Source organism: Salvelinus fontinalis, chromosome 40 (genome assembly GCF_029448725.1).
Source record: "Salvelinus fontinalis isolate EN_2023a chromosome 40, ASM2944872v1, whole genome shotgun sequence".
NCBI lineage: Eukaryota > Metazoa > Chordata > Actinopteri > Salmoniformes > Salmonidae > Salvelinus > Salvelinus fontinalis.
Genome location: NC_074704.1, coordinates 19801712 through 19822926, shown reverse-complemented (window position 1 = coordinate 19822926; position 21215 = coordinate 19801712). Strand labels below are relative to the sequence as shown.

The window sequence follows — 21215 nt, the reverse complement described above, 5'->3', positions numbered from 1 at the left end:
TCACTGTACAGGTGGAGCTGATTCTACAATAAGCTTCAAGACATGGCAAAAGACAACTCCAATGGTGGATGGGCTATTTTAAACCTAAATAGACTATTCTTCAACTCAAGGGTTCTTCCTTGTTGTCTATCACCAAAGAAAAAGCAGAATTCATTAAAGGTAGACATTATATTTAAAATTCCATATTAAACTTAGTTTAGGGTAAAGCAGTGGTTCTCGAATGGTTTTGCCTCGGGACACAAATTGAACAAGGTTGTCTCAGTTGCCATCCAATATTAGCATCGCCAAAATGAAATGCTATATTGATAGTAAATGTACCAATTATCACCTGGGAACAACAGTCCACATTTTCCCATTGTCAATCATTCCATGTTGCCCATATTCTTGATGAAGAATGTTAAGCTCACTGATTTGAGACCTCTAAATCAACTACATAGCGCTGCTAATAACTACATTGAATACTGTGATGGAAAAATAGTTGATGTTAAATTATTAAAACATATAGGTTCATCATTTCTACACACGTTCTACCTGGTTTTAGTAGTTTAAGTTCAGACTGGATCATTTTTTTATTACAAATAATCAAATAATAATATTTATTTATAATATTTATTTTTTACTCAGACACTCGCGAACCATTCAAAACCTCCGTCACGACCAACCAGTTGAGAATCGCTGAGCTAATGCCTTTCAATTATGCACTACATGTAGCTAAACATCCATATGCATACAGATCTGTGTTTGATTCTGCACAAAATCTGTGCAGTCACTGGCACTGTGCTTGCAGCAGAAATATTGGAGGAATACGCGCAAATTCTAGCTGTTAGATATTTGTTTACAGAAAGGCATGCATATTAATATACTCTTATTATTATCGCTAGACACTGCAGATATGTAAATAAGGTATAATAGTTGTCGATAGACGAATATCAAATAGGTCGAAGACCAATGCAAGAAGACTGCTAGCTAGCTAGCTAACGGTAACGTTAGTTTGTAGCTAGCTTGCCATTTTCAACAAGTGGCCAGCTAGTCAAGTTAGCCATGCTAATTGGACCCTGGTAGGTGTCAGCTTTGGTTATTATAATTTATTGTAATGTCAATAAATTTCTACCAACCACATGCTCGTAGTTGCTCATGCAAATGCACACCGACGGTGTTTGTGTGTTCACGAGACTGAATTCGTAAAGAAGAACGTCAACATACATAACATTAGCTTGATAGCTAGCTAGCATATGGTAGCATTTACTGTGACAATTTGACAGTTATTTGCCTGTCTGGTTGCATAGATATTTTTGTCTGAAATAGGCTTATTGACATAGCTATGTCTTACGAAATATAATATCATGATGCATTACATTTATATCATCGACATTATTGCAATTCACACATACCGCTCTTTCCACTGTCACTCAACTACACGAAAAGGGCTTTAGTTAGCTATGCAGATAATTCTTCCCAAAAATGATTAGCATGGGCTGTTGTCTGCCCCACGCGCCCACTTATTCCCGCTCTTATACATCACTTGTCATGGTCAATCACGCATGTTACCTGTGGTCATTTAGAACAGGCCACAGCCACCTGCTAATTATTTCCTATTAAATGTAAGTTTGTACCTGTGATAAAAACAAAATATTGTAAGGATTTAGCTAGATCAGTTATATTATGTTACAGCACATACAATACTCTGTTGAACACAATTTTATATTTTCTTCCAGCAGGGTTGCACTGAGAGCTTGAGGTGACAGACTGCATGGTTAGGGAAGCCCTGCAAGACTGCCAAGGAAACCCACTGATCAAAGCAGGTGCATAACTCAGTTAACCTCACACATCCTATTATACCTGCAGACACAGTGGATACAACTTCATTACCTCTAAGCAGCCCGATGATTGTTTAAGGGGAGGCACCCGGCCCCGCAGTGGCCCATGCGCCGTACCCACTTCCCTCCCTGCCTTCCCTCCCCTTCAAGCTGATTCAGAGCCGACAGACACCCTCCCGGCACCACCTCCCCACACACCCCGTCCTTCATCCTCAGGCCATGGCTGCGGGCACGGAGACGGTGCACTACATCCACCTGCACAACTCCAGCCAGTCTGTTCTGGAGGCTTTACGGACGCAGCGACGTGAAGGCCTCTTCTGCGACGTGACGGTGCGCATACATGACGCCTCGCTGCGTGCCCACGCCTGCGTGCTGGCCGCTGGCAGCCCCTTCTTCCAGGACAAGCTGCTGCTGGGCCACTCTGAGATTTCGGTGCCGCCGCTGGTCCCCGCTGAGACGGTGAAGCAGCTGGTGGATTTTATGTACAGCGGCTCGCTAGTGGTGGTGCAGTCACAGGCCCTCTGCATCCTCACCGCCGCCAGCATCCTGCAGATTAAGACGGTCATCGACGAGTGCACCCAGATCATCTCCCAGAGGAAGGTTGCTGCTGCGGCAGCAGCCGCAGCAAGTGGAGGTGGCGGTGGAGGTGGAGGGGGGATGACAGTTGGGGTCCTGCCCAAGCAGGAGGAGCGGGGAGGGGGTAAAGGTAGGGACAGCGGTGGTGTTTGTATTGGTGGTGGTGGCGGAGTCAGCGGTGGTGGGGGTTACCAGAGCTTCTCGAACTTCGCCTTAGGGGACTGCGGAGCGAGCAACATGGTCACAGGCCTGGGCGGATCTAACTTGAGCGTTAATGTTAGCGAGAGTGGCCCAGGAGGCGCCCTGGAGCAGGCTAACCCAGTGGGGCTGATGGCTCTAGCTGACATGGGCAGCCCCGGGGCCCTTTGTGGGGCTGACGGGCTGAGCTCAGGGGCCGGCGGAGTCCTCATGAAGAACTCAAGTTGCACTCAGGATATGAGGTACAAGCTGAGAGACCTGCTAGCGGCAACCGCTAACGGCGCCAATGCCGGAAGCTCAGGGAATCTCTCGGTCGGCTGCAGCTCTGGTGTCAGCAGCGTGGACAGCATTGGCCGGGACAGTATCCGCAGCAATGCGGCTGACCTCTCTGAAGAGCTTGTGGGGATGGACAGATACTGCGAGGCGGAGGAGATGGATGGACATCACAGAGGGAGAGACTTGGACAGGGACAGAGGAGCAGGAGGACACAGCCGCAAGCAGAGGCAGCCACTCAGGCTTCAGGTAAGATCCCCATGGTTACAGTTGTAAGGCAGGCATATATGCAGCCAGACATCCTAAAGTGAATAAAGCAGGACTTCAAGACGGCAATTACCCTCATTGTATCATTGCTGGAATTAAGCTATAGATCTGAACGTGTCAGCAATAAACATAATTGAAAGGAAGTTGCTGTCCAGAAGTCTTATATTAGGCTATCCTCCTAGTTAATGTTCCATGGACTGATTAAACAGTGAACACCCCTTCTATGGGTCATTAAACATGTTAAGTCTTGGATATAGTGCCAGCTAGCACCTCTTTTCAGTTGTTGTTACATTATACCTAAGCCAATTCTGTATACTCAGAAAAAACGGTTCCAAAAGGGTTCTTCGGCTGTCCACATAGGAGAGCCCTTTTTGGTTCCAGGTAGAACCCTTTTGGGTTCAATGTGGAACATGTAAACCAAAAGGGTTCCACCTGGATTCAAAAAGGGTTCTTCAAACCCTTTTAGGTTCTAAATAGTACCTTTTTTTCTTCATTTGTACATTGAGAAATTGATATCTAAGCAATAAGGGGGTGTGGTCTATGGCCAATAGTCCACAGCTAAGGGCTGTTCTTATACACGATGTAACGCATAGTGCCTGGATACATCCCTTAGCCGTGGTATATTGGCCATATACTACAAACCCCCAAGGTGCCTTATTGCTATTATGAACTGGTTTCCAACATAATTAGAACAGTAAACAAGTATTTTTTTGTCATACCCATGGTATATGGTCTGATATACCACGGCTTTCAGCCAATCAGTATTCAGGGCTCGAACAACCCGGTTTATAATTCTCTTTTTACTGTCTTTACATTCCAGACCATACACCACAGTTTGAAGCACCAATTTTAGATTCGATACTCTAATTGACTATATATTTTTCTTTAACTTCTCTTAGGTTCTTGTAGGAGAGGAAGTGGTGGTGAAGAATGAAGGAGTACAGGAGCCGGATGGAGGGGTCTTCGGCTTGGAGGAGGGAAGACGAGTTGAAGGGCAGGAGGGCACACAGGAATCCATGGCAACCTTCGGCCAGGTGAGTCTTGTCCTAGACAGTAACTTGTTGTTGGAGCATGGTGCTGGCAAAAAAACACCAGGGTTGTGGGTTCAAAACCCATATGGGCTGGATGTTCTGAATCTGTAAATTGCTTTGGATAAAAGTGTCTATACTCATTCTTTCATCATTATCACACTTTTAGAGACTTTTCATGGTTATGTATTTGGGTCAATTAAGTTAGGTAATACTCATAAGTGAATTTTGTCTCTCTGTCTTACAGGAGGGTGTATTCTATGATGAGGCTGGCGTTTTCTCCCCCGAGGCTTTCTGGCCCCAGAACGAGCCGGCTCAGGCCATGTCCTTCAACCCCAGAGGAAGAGGAAACAAGCTACTGTCTCCCCCTACCTCCTCACAGTCCATCAACAACCAGGTCAGTTACAAATGTAAACATAGTTTTAAAATAGTCATTGCAACAATTTGTCAACTTGAATCATGAAAGTCGTTGGTGGCCATTATTTCAATACCTGTTTCCCTTTCAGCTACTTTTTCAGTATCCAGTCAGCCAATCACAGCCATCAGCCTCATTCTTTGTGGGTGGACCGATGGTTATTGACAGCATGGCAGGAACAGAGCACAGCCAACAGGCTCCGCCCCCAACACCAATGACCCCTGTTCTGTCAACCTGTGGCACGCCAGGCCCCTCACCTTCCTCCCAGGGATCTGAGACGTCCTTCGACTGCACTCACTGTGGGAAATCGTTACGTTCCAGGAAGAACTACAGCAAGCACATGTTCATACACTCCGGTAGGCTACCACTTTCTATATATACTAGTTACTTTCACTTTCTTTAAAACATTTACTGTTCATGATTGTTGTATACACATGTTAAAACGCCACATAACACATAGTCCTACTCTGATACCTATGTCATACTAACAAATCCTATTTTCTGTTGTGTGTGCCTCAGGTCAAAAGCCTCATCAGTGCAGCATCTGCTGGCGCTCCTTCTCTCTGCGCGACTACCTCCTCAAGCACATGGTGGTGCACACGGGCGTGCGCGCCTTCCAGTGCTCTGTGTGCGGCAAGCGCTTCACACAGAAGAGCTCACTCAACGTGCACATGCGCACGCACCGGGCCGAGCGCACCTTCCAGTGTACCGTGTGCCACCGGGCATTCACCCACCGCACCCTGCTGGAGCGCCATGCCCTGCAACACACCCACCATGGGGCCACCCAAGGGCAAGGACAGGGCCTCCAGCAGACCCCTAAACACAGCCCTCCAGCCCTGCCAGGGCCCTCGGGCATGTGCGGCTCAGCTGGGATGGGCGGCACCATGGCCAACATGCCCAGCCACGGGCCGCCCTCCTAGAAGGAGAGAGAGGGGGAGGAGGGCCCAATCCCAAACTGATCCGTCACCCCTATCCTGGAGCCCTTTTCTGATCTGAGAGGATTGCTAGGTATGAGCAACATGGTGGATGCTCCATCTAGACCTATTGGAGGCTGGATGGGGTTTGTGCCATATTTCTTACACATATGAAGCCCTTGCAGATATGCAAGAGGGAGTTGCCAATAATGGAAAAAAGGGGAGATAACTGGTTTGGAATTGGGAAAGAAAAGGAGAGGAAAAGGGAGAGAGAGGCAGAAAGCTGTTGGAGACTAATTGCAGGAGATTGAGGGGAGGAAATGTAGGAGGGCTAAGAAAGAGAGAGACAAAAGGGGGAGGGAGAGAAAGCAAAATAGGAGAACAAGCTACGGCTAGAAAAAGAGTGCAGGGTGATGAACCGATGAAGAAAAGAGCGAATTAATCTATGAGAGTTACCATCATACATCAAGACGGCATAGGAACACTATTACATGCAGGAGGCACTGGACGACCCAGGATCATATACCTCGAAACAGGAGGAGACAGGAAATTAATTAAGGACACAACTTTTATTTTGAAATGTGACAAACGTTTTAGCATGTTTTACACACCTCAAAGAATACCTCGGCGGTCCAAAGACAGGCATTATGCTACACATGTTTAATAGCTACATCAAACAGCAAAACAGTGGGAACTAAAGCTACCTGAAATCCCTTCCTTTTAGAACCGTAAAAGAAATGTCTTACATAATATTCCTTTACATTGTCGATATGAATTTATTTGTCGCTCATTTGTGATTTATTGATGACGAAAACAATAAGGCAATTCATTTAAAAAAGTGAAAAAGGATATTTCAACTACAGTGGGGCAAAAAAGTATTTAGTCAGTCACCAATTGTGCAAGTTCTCCCACTTAAAAAGATGAGAGAGGCCTGTAATTTTCATCATAGGTACACTTCAACTATGACAGACAAAATGAGAAAGAAAAATCCAGAAAATCACATTGTAGGATTTTTTATGAATTTATTTGCAAATTATGGTGGAAAATAAGTATTTGGTCAATAACAAAAGTTTATCTCAATACTTTGTTATATACCCTTTGTTGGCAATGACAGAGGTCAAACGTTTTCTGTAAGTCTTCACAAGGTTTTCACACAAGCCTCTCTCATCTTTTTAAGTGGGAGAACTTGCACAATTGGTGGCTGACTAAGTACTTTTTTGCCCCACTGTATAAGTGACACTTTTTGGGATAAATTAGAAAATTGGTACTTCTTTCAGGCTTTTTAATCCATGTGTATGTGGGGTTATTACAATTGAAGTCGGAAGTTTACATACACCTTAGCCAAATACATTTAAACTCAGTGTTTCACAATTCCTGACATTTAAGCCTTGTAGAAATTCTGTCTTAGGTCAGTTAGGATCACCACTTTATTTTAAGAATGTGAAATGTCAGAATAATAGTAGAGAGAATTATTTATTTCAGCTTTTATTTCTTTCATCACATTCCCAGTGGGTCAGAAGTTTACATACACTCAATTAGTATTTGGTATCATTGCCTTTAAATTATTTAACTTGGGTCAAACGTCTTAGGTAGCCTTCCACAAGCTTCCCACAATAAGTTGGGTGAAATTTGGCCCTTTCCTCTTGACAGAGCTGGTGTAACCGAGTCAGGTTTGTAGGCCTCCTTGCTTGCACACGCTTTTTCAGTTCTGCCCAAAAATGTTCTAAAGGATTGAGGTCAGGGCTTTGTGATGGCCACTCCAATACCTTGACTTTGTTGTTCTTAAAGCCATTTTGCCCCAACTTTGGAAGTATGCTTGGGGTCATTGTCCATTTGGAAGACCCATTTGTGACCAAGCTTTAACTTCCTGACTGATGTCTTGAGATGTTGCTTCAATATATCCACATAATTTTCCTCTCTCATGATGCCATCTATTTTGTGAAGTGCACCAGTCCCTCCTGCAGCAAAGCACCCCCACGACATGATGCTGCCACCCCCGTGCTTCACGGTTGGGATAGTGTTCTTCGGCTTGCAAGCCTCCCTCTTTTTCCTCCAAACATAACGATGGTCACTATGGCCAAACAGTTCTAATTTTGTTTCATCAGACCAGAGGACACTTCTCCAAAAAGTACGATCTTTGTCCCCGTGTGCAGTTGCAAACCGTAGTTTGTCTTTTTTGTGGCGGTTTTGGAGCAGTTGCTTCTACCTTGCTGAGCGGCCTTTCAGGTTATGTCGATTTAGGACTCGTTTTACTGTGGATATAGATACTTTTGTACCTGTTTCCTCCAGCATCTTCACAAGGTCCTTTGCTGTTGTTCTGGGATTGATTTGCACTTTTCGCACCAAATTCCGCTAATCTCCAGGAGACAGAATGCGTCTCCTTCCTGAGCGGTATGACGGCTGCATGGTCTCATGGTGTTTATACTTGCGTACTATTGTTTGTACAGATGAACGTTGTACCTTCAGGCATTTGGAAATTGCTCCCAAGGATGAACCAGACTTGTGGAGGTCTCCAATTTTTTTCTGAGGTCTTAGCTGATTTCTTTTGATTTTCCCATGATGTCAAGCAAAGAGGCACTGAGTTTGAAGGTAGGCCTTAATACTTCCACAGGTACACCTCCAATTGACTCAAATTATTTCAATTAGACTATCAGAAGCTTCTAAAGCTATGACATCATTTTCTGGAATTTTCCACGCTGTTTAAAAGCACAGTCAACTTAGTTTATGTAAACTTCTGACCCACTGGAATTGTGATACAGTGAATTATAAGTGAAATAATCTGTCTTTAAACAACAAATGGAAAAATTATTTGTGTCATGCACAAAGTAGATGTCCTAACCGACTTGCCAAAACTATAGTCTGTTAACAAAAATTTGTGGAGTGGTTGAAAAAGGAGTTTTAATGACTCCAACCTAAGTGTATGTAAACTTCCAACTTCAACTGTATATGTGCTTTTGGGGGCGCTTGCCAATGAATGGGAAGGTTTGTTGCTGAGAACTATAACTTTTTTCTCCAACGGCTTCATTTAATACTTTTAAATGTTTTTATTGTAACTAAATAAATCATGAGGAAATACAATCACCCAGAGTGTATTTGATTACCATGGTAATATTTATTACAATTTGACAATGATTACTATGCACAGTACATTTTTGCACATTGTGTAATTTAATTCTGCTTTATATGTTGTCCTACCCTAGATATTTGCCTTTAGAAAAATATATTTGCCCTAAGATTACTAATGTATATCATGGAGAACATATAATGTTTTGTTTTTTGTTTCCAACTTCCCACCTTGAAGGTGATTTTAGATATGCAGCATTAGACCCCACTAGACATAAAAGCCAACTGAGCCAGTGAGACCAGCAAAACCCCTTTTAAGATCCCTCTGGTCCTCACTATAAACTTTAACATAAAATGTCCCTTCACAATGAAGAAACATTCTGCTTGATCAGGATGATCTCATTGAGCTAAGCACTGTTCTGCTGATTCACTAATCTCTATAATGGGAATCTGTTAAAGCCCTGTTAATAGGAAGCTGACATGATTTATAGATCAGTTAAATCTGTTCTGCATATAGTTCAGGCCAACCCTTGTGAACAAAAAGTGATTAGGCTGTTCCAGAGATTTTTGTATCCTCAGCAACTCAAATGTTTCTAGTACATTTTGTCTGAGGTGGACCTGTGTACAGTACTGTATTATGTGTGCTTAAAGCCATGTCAGAAGAATGCATCCCATTGTAGTGATGTACTGTGTTTTGCCTTTTTTATTTAGCTTTCTTTGAGTGAAGGGGATGATAAATGTTTTTTTTTTTTTTTTTTGCAAATATGAGTACAACTGCAAGTCAAATATGTCATAAGAAAATAAGTAATTTTATAAAGCACCAATCATGCTATGTATACCACGTTTTATGTATGGAAAAGCTAAAAGGCATGATATTACTTTTTATGAAAAATTACATGTACGTACTTCAATGACTTTATTGAATTTTAAAACATCATTTTAAACATTTCAAACATTTCTTTCTCCAAATAAAGTCTTATGGCTACAAGCCAACTTGTTGTCCTATAGTTGATTATTTTACCAAAAGGTATAGGGGGTAAAACAAGCATATTTATTCTTATTCAAATTATTTTGAATCTCTTCTTTGTTTTAGGTTTGGTTTTATCCCATTCTAAAAACAAGTAATACATTTTGCTGTTGACCAATTTCACAGTTTTCTGTTAAGTCTATATCCCCTCGATCTTAACTAATTTATATGAAAGATAATATAAAAAGCTTGCTTTTCTTAAACGCTATAGATAATCTGTTTCTTTCCAGATCGAGCCTTTGAACGTCTGGCTGGTAGTGCCGGAACTCTGGCCAGAGGGCATCTGTTACTCAACAACATCTGTTCCTGTTATTCTCTTTTTTTCCCAGCATGCCGAGGGACACACAGGCTCTCCCAAGGGTGGCCTTTTGTGTGGCCCCATTGTCAATTCCATCATTGTCTACTGCTGAAGTCTGTTCCCATGATGCCACGAGGCAGGCTATATTAGTATACCCGCCTTTAGAGGCCAACCTTAGGGGTGACAATTTACAGTTACTTTATTGTGTCCCAACTTTTTTGGGCTAAAAACAAATATGATTTTATTCGCTAGGAAACTAAGGAATCAAATGTGTAGAAAATAGAAAAATGTTAAAGAATCGTAAATGGGTAATTCCATGGGGAAATTCTAAAATCATATTTTTGAAGAATTTGACTACAGATATCATCAAATATTATTGTAGATGTATTATAAAGCATATTCAACAACAAAAACATTTGGATAAGTTACATTGACTGGGTGTTTGTCAGTTTTCTGGACAGAACATTCATCAATAGTTTTCATATAAGGATGTTTTAATGCAGTAGTTTGCATTTATCACATTTTTACACCGGAGTAGAAATCGGAGTAGTACATCTAGCGTGGGGACATTGTTTTTTATGAATAGCCCCCGTTGGTCTCCACGGAAACACTTTCAACTCCTGGCAGTGACCAACAGCATCGGCATAGAATAGCCCACCATGGGGTAGCCAGGGGAAGACAACAGATGTTACTGATTAACTTTCCTCACAGAACCCAAAGAACGGCTAGGCATGGGCTCACAAACCACAGTCACACACAGAAAAGTTGTACTTTCAATTATATTTATTCATTAAAAAACAGTAGCAGAGGCAGTAACAATAATAAAATGTTGTACAATCCCTCTTACTTTAAATAACATTTCTTTAAAAACAAATTCCTTGACCTGAAGTGCCTTTGCAAATATCAGCATTAAAAATGTACTTAAATAATCATAACAAACATAGCAAATATACAATATAATTAAAAAATAAAAATAATACAAAATTATTAAATTAAATCATACATATTTTTTTCATCATACATTTTTTTTTTTTTTTTTACAAATGGACAAAATCCGTATCGAAGCAAAAAAATATTTTAAGACAACGTTTTCATCTCCAAAAACAATCAATACAATGTTATAAATGGTTCGGAGGGCTTTGAAACAACACACTTCAGTTTTACACAGTGATATAGTATACGTAGTACAGTCCTCACAGGTCTAGAGATTGGATCAGAATCCATGTTAACCTCCTTGTGAAGGACAGGCCAGTATGGCCAAACATCCACCTTTTGATGCAGTTCATGTGCTCAGCAACGGCTTGTTGGGCTAAAGAAAAGGGCTGGGTGCAAATGTTGCAAAAACTTCAAACCTACATTTCTGTTACAACCGAAACCGAAGACATCGTACATCACCTCTATCGTGACGGTTTGTCCATTTTCCAATCTCATTATAAAAATCTTCGCTTGAGGTCGCTTTGAAAGGTTAAAAAGATTTGCCCCACCGGTTCCTATCCCACAGGCCTCCACTGCCTGCACTTATTTTCCAGTAGAGAACCAGCTCACTCTGAATATCAGTTAAACGTCTCAGTATCAGCAGCAGTCTCAAGGCGGGACACCTCCCCCTAGGGTTAGAGCAGCATTTTTAAGGAGTATAAAAACTCTCCCATAGAGCAAATTGGTGGCTTGCGTTACACCTATGGAGACAAGAGAGAAACAAAATGGACATTAGTTGTTATTTACAAAGCTCTTAGTGAAATGCAGTGACTTTATCAAACAATTATAAATGAGGAAAAGTGAAGAAAAGTATCCCAAACTCACCTCAGTTGCAATTATACATTCATCCTTCTCCTCTGACATGACAAACACGGATTTGTACTTGGTGTCTGCACATGCAGACATTTCTGGAAGTTTAATTTCATTTCTTGAAGTTTCTGATGCGTCACTGATGGAAGATAGACAAAGATCCACATTAGTCATCTGACATTCAAATTTTTTCATGTTATATGATTACATCTATTATCTTATTGGGTGTGCTTTACCTTTTTAAATGTTTGCTGCGTTTATTTCTGCACTCCTCATACTCAAAACCCGAGTCCAGAGCTTGGCATTTCTCTTCACAAGCCGAGGCCTCCAGGCTCAGCATCGACTCTTTGGCCGCCTGCTCGTACTTCACCTCATGCACAAGGTTATAGTCCGCCGGCAGGTGGCGGCTCTTGTAGCTGCTCCGACACGACGGTGGTGGTCCGTCCATGTCGGCATCGCTTCCGAAATCCATTTTCTTGTTGATGTTCTTGATGCCTGGCTGTGGCCCGAGCCCTACGACGCTTACCGACAGGTCCTTATCACTCCGGTGACAATTATTGGTCAGGTTGTTTATTGTCTCGCCTTCGCCGACGGTGGCGTCGCCCTGGCTACCGCGCTGCATCTTGTTGCGGACGCAGCCAACCAGCACTGCACACCCTGCTAGCAGAAGCAGCACCAGAGCTGTCCCAGACCCCACCGCCATCCAGGGGATCTCCGAGCCTCGAATAGCTGCATGGTCCGGGAGCAGGAACTGGCAGTTGCGGCCACCATAACCAGGCACGCAGGCGCACACATAGCGGTTATTCCTCTCGTGGCAGGTGGCGCTGTTGTGGCAGGGGTTGTGCTCGCAGCGGCTTATGGGAGAACTGCAGTTGCGGCCCGTGTAGCCCGGGGGGCAGATGCAGGTGTAGCCGTCAAGACCCTCCTGGCATGTACCATCATTTTGGCAGGGGTAGATGGAGCACTCATTGCCGGTGTGGTCGCAGTTCATGCCTGTGAAGCCATCAGGACACTGGCACAGGTAGGAATTGACGAGATCCACACAGCGGGCACCTGGTGTGAGAGGCAGAGCGATTGGGAATTAATGGGTGGTCAATAGTGTGGGGGCAGGCTGTAGTCTGACAGGTAACTGTTTAAATTTAAGAAGTCGATAAATGGAGATCTGAAACCACATCTGTGTAAGTTGTTCGATTAGCCCTTACCATTGGAGCATGGGCTGGAGGTGCAGTGGTCAATCTTCTTCTCACAGTTGAAGCCAGCGTAGCCGGTGGGGCACTGGCAGAAGTATCCGCCATCAGGGTTGTCGGCACAGCGGCCTCCGTTGAAGCAGGGACCATCGGCGCAAGTCATGGCACTCAGTTCGCAGGTGTTGCCGTAGAAACCAGGAGGGCAAGCACAGGCATGCGTGTTCTCCATATCCTTTGAGAAAAAGATTGAAACATAAGCTTAACAAATACATTCCTCCAAAATGCATTAGATCACCATCACAACAACAGTACTATTCATGATTGCCCACATCTTCCTGATCCTAGTTGTAATTGAGTGTACATTTTAACACAATGATGTAATTGTACAGTACTTACAGTGCAGCTTCCTCCATTTCGACAGGGGTTCAGGGTGCATTCGTTGACCTCAATCTCACAAGCATCCCCAGTGAAGCCCGGTCTGCAGGAACAGGTGTAGCTCCCCTGGCCAGTGTTGCTACAAGTAGCTCCATTCATACAGGGCTTGTGGTGAGTGCAGTAGTTCAGATCTGGAGAACAACAAGCAGCACATGTGGATTAGTCCATTAGTCCCATTGGAACATATGGCAGAACAACAACAGCAGCAGCCCAGCTAATGTCTTTCTGCCACTCTCACACTTTTTTCTTACACTTTTTCACATTTTCTCTCACAACACTATCTCTTTGTCTCTGTTAGTGTCATCTCTCTAAATCCCCCTCCCACTCTCTCTCTCCCTCCCTCTCTCTCCAGTGGGACTCACCTTGGTTACAGAAGAGGCCTCCCCACCCCTCCTGACAGTTGCACTGCCATGGCTGCTGGCAGGTCCCATGGAGGCAGCCTGGGTAACGGATGCACTCATCACAGTACCGCCCTTTGAAACCCACTCTGCACCTGTCACACAATAATTACAACACATTGGTTAGAAACCCACTCAAGTTTCTCTTTATGTCACAGATTATTTCAGAAAACATTAACTGAGGAAGTGTTTTAATATGTGAAAATCATAGTTGTCTTTTCTCTAACTTACTTGCACTCCCCAGGCTTCTCACAAAAGCCGTGTTCGTCGTCACATCCTGGAAGGCAGAGAGCTACAAAGGAGACAAACACAAGGTAAGAACCATGGCAAAATAAAAACACTTCTTACACATATGCTCTTTGTTTAGTTTGGCTTTGAGCAAAAAAAAGTATTGCTTAAATCTGAACAAATTCATTAAAAAGGGGGGCAACTAAACCCATTAGCTGTTTTACCCCCAAAAAACACTCTCCTTATCATGGTGAAAGAATATTCCGCATAACATAGTGCAAAGAAACAATGGGAGGGTGCACACAGCAAACTCTCTCTCTCGCTCCTTCAGTACAGGCCCCTTTTTTCATCGCTGTGGGTCAAAACTCTTTTATTCATTCTGTGCACACAACTCCCCTTAATGTCTCGGATTGGGGCAGATAAGAGTGGACAGCTGGTGAGTATGTTGCCAGTGCGTGACAGCTGCTCCATTGTCTACTCTCTCCCCGCAGCTGCCCACTTCAAACAATACATCACCCGCCTCAGCCAATCAGCGGCCAACCAACTCCAAGAGTAACGAATCGGACGTAGCATGTAAATTTATGGCACGCGTGAGATTATTCCGAAAACTTTCCTCCGCCAGATTTGAATAAATAAAGTGGTCGTGTTTGTGGGAGCGTGGTGTTTTCGTACAAGTTGCCTCAATTTTTCGATGTTTATAGACACGCCACCTAACATAAAAAGTAACCTCTATTCATCTACCATAATAATGTTATTTGACATTACCCCAAACGTATCTATACGTAAAACATGAATAACATTGTTCTATCATATTTTGTAAAATATTTCCCCCAAAACAACTGAACAACAAGTTTCACTTACGTTCTGTGCAGTAATGGCCTTTCCACCCGGCGTCACAGACAATCTCTCCGCGCTCTCCACATGTGAAGTGGCCGAAGGCATCGTCTCGTGGGCGGCAGAAGACCGAGCATCCATCGCCATAGTAGTGCTCATCACAGACAAAGCGGTAGGAGTACTTCAACTCGGTTCTTCCTCCAGTATGCAGGTCCTGAGACCAGTCATCTCCCACCGTCAGATGTCTCTGAGTGGTCATTGTGCTGATAACACTGTCTGGGTTTTCTGCAGATGGAAATAAGAACGGAACTTTAGCTAAATGTGTGTAAATGTAAATTATCCTTGACTAGATCACACCACGTAAAGCCAAACAACTGTACGGCAGTGTATTTTGATCCTACCTATCGAAAGATCGTCTTTGGAGTCGGTGTGCAGAGCTTCAATGATCAGCGAGAACGTCCCCTGAGGACATAAACAAATATCATCATAAGACAGGTGGCCAACGGAGATGGGGAAAGAGATAGGCCCATCTAACATGTTCTCTATACTTGAAGATAAAATAACTATTCGAGACGATAATACAAGCATATACAAGACTAACATGTTTATATATACGTTTAGTCATTAATAGACCACTCTATATAAATTAACCAACTTGTACGCACAGATTTTTAAAGACCTCGTGGGTAGAGGTTTATATTAATTACTTGTTTAATAATTATTTCAAGGTAGAGTACTCACCGGCCATGTGAAACCGAAGTTAATTCTGATGGGATTGGTGAATGAACTGTCAGACATGGCTTCCGGAACTTGGAAAGAGTTTGACCCAAGAACAGGCGTTATAGCGCCGCCGTAGTTACAAGGTGGCTCTGGTGATGCGTTTGGCTGATAATGTTTCAGACAGATTCTGAAAAACGTTTTACATTCACACTGTTGCTGATAAACCGACGTCAACCCTCCCTTGCAGCAGTTCATGTTGCCCTGAACCCCTTTCTTGTTCAAAAACTCCTGCAACTTCAGTTCGAAAACTCCTGAACAAAAACCCTGTTGAAATAATTGTATTTATTACACAATCATTAACATAGGCTATGTGATGTAAAATCTTGAAATTGTTATCAATTGAATAGTACGGTAATTGTGTTATGTAGTTGTCTTACCTTGCATATCAAGACGAACATAACCGCAACTGTCAGAAGTATAGCGCGCCCCATATTAAATAAATACAAATAAATAAATAGGAAAAAGTCTTGGAGCGACTCAGCTCAATTTAAGCTCAATATGCCTCCTTTCAAATCATGTTCTGTGAATGAATCATTGAGCACGTTTCTTCTCTTACGATGTCTTCTCATCAGTTTCTGGTATCAGCCACGCCGATTTCATTCATGTCCAAGAAACAAAAAGATAATCCAAAATAGATATTGGAACTGCCCTGAACTGTCCTCAAAATTCCGTTACAATGCGATAATCCCACTCCAAAAATGTTTTTAAAAAGTATAATTATAATTGACACAGTTCGTTCCCTGTTGAAACGAAGAGGGCAACAAATGTAGGAAATTGCTTTTGTGTGACGTGATCTATCCCAAGGAAAGATTTGTCACTGATCCAACATACTTCCCCGCCACCTTCTTCCTTCTTTCCTCAACATGAATTGTGCGTCTGTCTTGAGTGAAGGCCGCCTGCCGCCAGTTTTATATGGGCCGGCGCATGCTAGGGTAATAAGATGCAAATGAGCTACCCCCCCAATCTGGCTCAGGGGATCACAATGGATACCTCTCCAAGCCCCATCGTCTCAAATCACAAGCTAGTATTGGGTCAGAAAATGGAAAATGGAGGAATGTCAAAGTATTCCAGCAAACTGCATGAGACTGTCTCAGCAACCTGTCCTAGAATGACTCACTTTCCACAACATTAGAGATTGAAAAATGTAGCACATAATAACAAAACAGAATGGCCAATTTATTTATTCCAGTTTAAACCAGATTTCAGTTATAACTATATATCAGTATTTCACATTAATGTATTGTACAAGTCTGCCTACACTTAGTGTTTACGCTTATTTATGAATATAGATGGGGTAGTTAAATTGTATATTTTTATGTTAGGAAAGAAAACAACATTTATGTTAAGAAACATTTTCAGGGAGAGCTCTGAAAAAGCCAAAATATGTGGCGTGCCATGCGTAGCGTATTTGTCAAACCCTGACTCGGTTGATTGTGCAGCATAACTCCACCCTCTTCAAACATTTTGGCATTTCTAGTTGTGGGAAAATCGAATGCTTTGAATTAAGGATTGAGTAATGAAAACATTCTCTGGCAATGGTGTGTGGTGAGGTAAAGTAGAAAAAAAACATTTGTATGGGCACAGAGTTTTTCATTCACTTTTCCTTTTTCATTCTGTGGAGTGAATAAAAGGTGTGTGTGTGTGTGTGTGTGTGTGTGTGTGTGTGTGTGTGTGTGTGTGTGTGTGTGTGTGTGTGTGTGTGTGTGTGTGTGTGTGTGTGTGTGTGTGTGTGTGTGTGTGTGTGTGTGTGTGTGTGTGCGAGAGAGAGAGAGAAGGAGAGAGACATCCGCGTGGCCGTCCTGAGGGCACTTTGTTATTGTGTGCTGAAGGAATAAGTTTGCTCTCTCTCTCTCTCTGTGCGCTCAGCTGTATGGTAATTCCGCAGCACCTGCTCTCCCCTTAATATACAGTGAGCGGAGCTTCCTTGGGCGCGCGCCGCTATCCTCACACAATTACAATGTACCCAACATTTAGAAGAACGAGCCCCTTCCTGAACAAAACTCAAACAGGAGGTCAAATATATATTTGGGTTTTCCCTCTTTGCTCGCATATGTAATGAATGCTCTCTTTCTGTGTTTAAAAAAAAAATTGAACCCAACTTAGGGCAGACTATTATTCAAGTAGGCCTACTTTTGTGTAAAGGGAGGCAGAATGGGGGGTGGGGTATAGGGGTCTCTCTTAATTAGGTCGTTCATTATAAGTGTGATTTTCTTTTGGATAATAGGCATGGCCTGAGGTCCATAGTTACCATGCACAGATACATTGCGTCACTGCTAAGATATGCAAGTCGAGGTTCGGGCTTGTTTAAATGACCTTTTATCGAACAGCCAGAGTTGTTGATGTTGTACCTGTTTTCCATTCCTATTGACAACACAAACAGCCCACAGACAGAAGGAATACATCGGTGTTGTTTGTGATGAGCTGTGCCTTGATTACGCAAATCATTCACATGTATTTCACAGTAGAAAGGGCGTTGTTTTTGTCATTAAAGTCTCTGAATAACCTTTATAGTAGAGTTCATTCCGTTTGGGTTTGTCATTTCTTCTCGGTGGCCATGACCCAGAAACAGCATGTTGCGTCTAACCATTGCCCAACATTTTTACATATGGAACACTTTGGGCAAAGAAATTGCGCAGTAGTTATACATGAGAAACTGCTTTCTCCATTGCACAAAACCCACCCCCATAGGCACCCATAAGAACAACCCTCCGCATACATATTTTTATTCGTGTGGTGCCAACCCACTCAGACTTGAGTTTGGCAAAATGCCCACTTCTCTACTTTCCTACCTTAATTCCTTTCCAAAAATGATGGCTACGGGGGTGACTGTTTAACTAAAGTGCTACTGTAGGGGGCTGTTGTAGTTTAACTCCTGCCCACCAGTAGCTGCTGCTAACAAAAAGGGTGACTCGAGGTCTGACTATTCATCCATTCTCTGCGCTTCAATTTTCATTGATTCTGAATGCACGTGTAGCCCTTGGGGATTCTCCGTGAAGGGAGACACGCCTTCAGACGCGGCCAGAGCCTTACAAGCCATCTGCCACTACCCAAACGTCGTTTTTTCCTCCTCCCCCTCCCTCCTCCCCAGCTTCCCTCAAGCGCACGGGTCTCTACGCCAGTGTCCACTGGCTGGCTCTGTCTACATTGAACTGGAAGCATGTTAAAGAACCTGTAACGGTATGGCTATGCTGGGCCATATGGCGAGGGGAAGCCAGAAGTTTTCGTCCCCGAAGAGTAGACACCACATGGTAGCTCGTGGGAACGTAAACACGACGCGCATCACACGATATCGATCATAAGTATGTGGAGAAGATGATTAGCTTGAATGGGGGGTTGGTGACTGTTACCAAGTGATCAGTCGACTTACTATTGATTATTTCTGAACATTCAAACTGTTGGCACGATTCACCTCGGCTACTTATTGGTTCTACCAAAATCGGCAATTTTATTTTCCAAACCCTCACCCAGGCTATAGCTTCTGTCTCCTGAAAAGACAACTTTGTATGGTCATTTTTCAGCACAAAGAAGATTGGTGACTGAAGGTCAACTTTACATTTGTCTTATCAGGGCTGAGATAGGCCTAATAACAGCAACTCATCTTCCCTGGTCGTGGTTCTCTCCATTTCCATCATTTCTGACCCGCCTGTTTACCTGCTGAAATCCTTGGACTCTGCAGGAGCAGCGCGGCCTTTGTGTCCAGATCAGATTACTATGGCCAGCTGCTTGGAGGGGGGCACAGGCCAATCCATGGGTGCCCCCTAGTCGTGCTGCTGTCACATTTGCATATGTTGTGGCTGAGGACGTGCTGGGCTTAAATTTGGGGAAGAGTACCGCAATAATTACGCGGTGGCCCCTGAAGGTGCACCCGCGCGTGTGTGTGGCGCGAGTGGGATGTGTGAGAGTGTGTGGGACAGAGAGAGAAAGAGGGAGAGGGACAGAGGAGGGATAGGGGGAGGAGAAGGCGTCGAAGTTTTTCAAGGAGCAGTGGCCTGTCGCGTGCCAGTGTTTATCAAAACACATCTGCCACGTTCCCCCGGGCAACGCCCATGCGTTGGTGCATCACAACATATGCTGTCCCTATGCATAAATCGATAATTCAACATCTGATCATTTGTATGACACATATCCACACACAACAAATACTCATGATGATATGTGATAGAATCAGTGCTTAATCAATACAGATATGGTGAAATTAAGTACATGAAGTAGAAAGTAGTTTTTGATACCCCCAACTCTTTAGTGTTGATAACTCCAACCACATGACATGGAAATATGGGCTGATAAATCATTGTATCGTTCTAGTTTAGTTCTAATAAGAATTATCCCAGGCATGATCGATATTGCTTATGAAAAACGATGTGGGAAGTATAGTTTCGTTAAGACGATCATTTATTTGTAGTACCTCCGAGATTTTAAAAAACTCTTTCTCAATTCTGAAACAGTGAAATCTGGATGAAATTGTCTGCCACAATCTATGAATAGAGAGACCTTGTGAATGGGAAAGTGACACCTCTCTCTCTATTTCTCCCGTCGCTCTCTCTCTCTCTCTCCACGACATCTGCCTAGCCATGAACAGATGTAGGCACCTGCGTTGTCGGCCCACATATGCACACATGTCCCTTTCAACCTCTCTGGGACCCGGACCAATCACAATGGGATAGACCAAGGGTGTGGTAACTAAATACTCCCGATCCCCCCAGGACACACGCTCTGTTAGAGGCATTGTCACAAGCAATATCATGTGGCCAGGCCAAGCAATCTGTTCTAAGACTGTTCATTTGAGAGATGGGGGTTTGTAGCATGTAGCATGTATCATGTATTAAAGGGGCTATATAGAGTTTCTTGTTGTTGTTGGAAGTTGAAGTAGTAACATCACACCCATGTTTTAGAGACATGAATAAAAAAGCATAGAGAGAGAAGCAATGGAGCTGTATTCAGCCTAGTTTATCATGCATAGCCTAAGTGGCCGTTTGGGTAATTCTGGAGTGGCCAAGCCAGTGGCAGCAGCAGGCAGGTGTTAGTTGTGGTCCAGTAGAGGAGGCTGATGGGAACAACAAGGAACAGGGCGGGAGCAGGTTAAAGACAGAGGAGGGTTTTGTTCTATGAGGATGAGCGGGGAAAGTAGCCTGAAATCCCACTGGCAGCCCTAGATAATAGGGATAATAGCCCTGTCCCTATCCCTCAGCTGCTGCTGGACAGAGGATCCACCCACACCTGTTGTCTTGTCGTCCCCATTGTGTGTGGCTAGCTGGCTAGCGTTAGCGCTACACCTCAGGAATGCTCCAGCCCCATCCCTGCTGCACCACAACCATTAGCCTCTGTCCCAAGAGGGAGGAGGGGAGCTTGGGTGGAAGGTGGAGGGAGGTGAGGGTAAGCTAGGCTACGTGGTGTGGAAACCAGCAGGGGGGCTATAGAAAAGGGTGTGTGGTGAGGGGGTGCCGGTTTAGAAGCAGTGTCCTCTTCATAAGGGGTTCCCTCCAGGGTCTGTCCGGAGAGCCCTGTCCTAAATCACTGCCCCCAGGGGAAAGGCCCTCCTTTGTGAGGAGATGGGCCTGCAAGCTGGGATGCCAGCTGCCACCTCTGTAGCGTCACAGTCTCCACTATGACAATGCTTCTCTCTCTGGTCACACTGGCCAGGCCAGCAGAGCCCATTAAATAAAGGACTTGGAGGGACTCATAGAAGGGCTGT

At 43.7% G+C, this 21215-nt stretch overlaps 2 protein-coding genes across 3 annotated transcripts; one reads left to right on the top strand and one right to left on the bottom strand.

Annotated features, from left to right (window-relative positions):
* The first annotated feature begins 681 nt into the window (after positions 1 to 681).
* Positions 682 to 9544, top strand: LOC129839433 (zinc finger and BTB domain-containing protein 45-like). Of its 2 annotated transcripts, none has more exons than XM_055906887.1 (6): positions 682 to 1058; positions 1719 to 3113; positions 4031 to 4165; positions 4407 to 4556; positions 4666 to 4930; positions 5094 to 9544. In XM_055906887.1, the coding sequence occupies exons 2-6, from the start codon at positions 2037 to 2039 to the stop codon at positions 5492 to 5494; spliced, it is 2028 nt and encodes a 675-aa protein (XP_055762862.1). In that variant the 5' UTR covers positions 682 to 1058; positions 1719 to 2036; the 3' UTR covers positions 5495 to 9544. The 2 variants fall into 2 exon arrangements, with proteins under 2 accessions (XP_055762862.1, XP_055762863.1); XM_055906888.1 differs by having other exon boundaries at positions 1716 to 3113.
* A 1116-nt stretch (positions 9545 to 10660) lies between these two features.
* LOC129839156 (delta-like protein A) lies at positions 10661 to 16410 on the bottom strand. Its single transcript, XM_055906438.1, has 11 exons — positions 15901 to 16410; positions 15485 to 15787; positions 15145 to 15205; positions 14771 to 15028; positions 13913 to 13973; positions 13646 to 13776; positions 13245 to 13414; positions 12864 to 13080; positions 11898 to 12714; positions 11677 to 11800; positions 10661 to 11552 (listed from the first exon to the last, which is right to left on the bottom strand). The coding sequence occupies exons 1-11, from the start codon at positions 15952 to 15954 to the stop codon at positions 11547 to 11549; spliced, it is 2202 nt and encodes a 733-aa protein (XP_055762413.1). The 5' UTR covers positions 15955 to 16410; the 3' UTR covers positions 10661 to 11546.
* Positions 16411 to 21215: the final 4805 nt, after the last annotated feature.

Bases quoted from the DNA above. Each gene is read 5' to 3' on its own strand.
- LOC129839433 (XM_055906887.1), top strand. From the start codon at position 2,037: ATGGCTGCGGGCACGGAGACGGTGCACTACATCCACCTGCACAACTCC. The intron at 4,166-4,406 runs GTGAGTCTTGTC...TCTGTCTTACAG, and splicing joins CCATGGCAACCTTCGGCCAG to GAGGGTGTATTCTATGATGA. The intron at 4,931-5,093 runs GTAGGCTACCAC...TGTGTGCCTCAG, and splicing joins GCACATGTTCATACACTCCG to GTCAAAAGCCTCATCAGTGC.
- LOC129839156 (XM_055906438.1), bottom strand. From the start codon at position 15,954: ATGGGGCGCGCTATACTTCTGACAGTTGCGGTTATGTTCGTCTTGATA. The intron at 15,206-15,484 runs GTGAGTACTCTA...TTATGTCCTCAG, and splicing joins ACTTCGGTTTCACATGGCCG to GGGACGTTCTCGCTGATCAT. The intron at 11,801-11,897 runs GTAAAGCACACC...ATCTTCCATCAG, and splicing joins CGCAGCAAACATTTAAAAAG to TGACGCATCAGAAACTTCAA.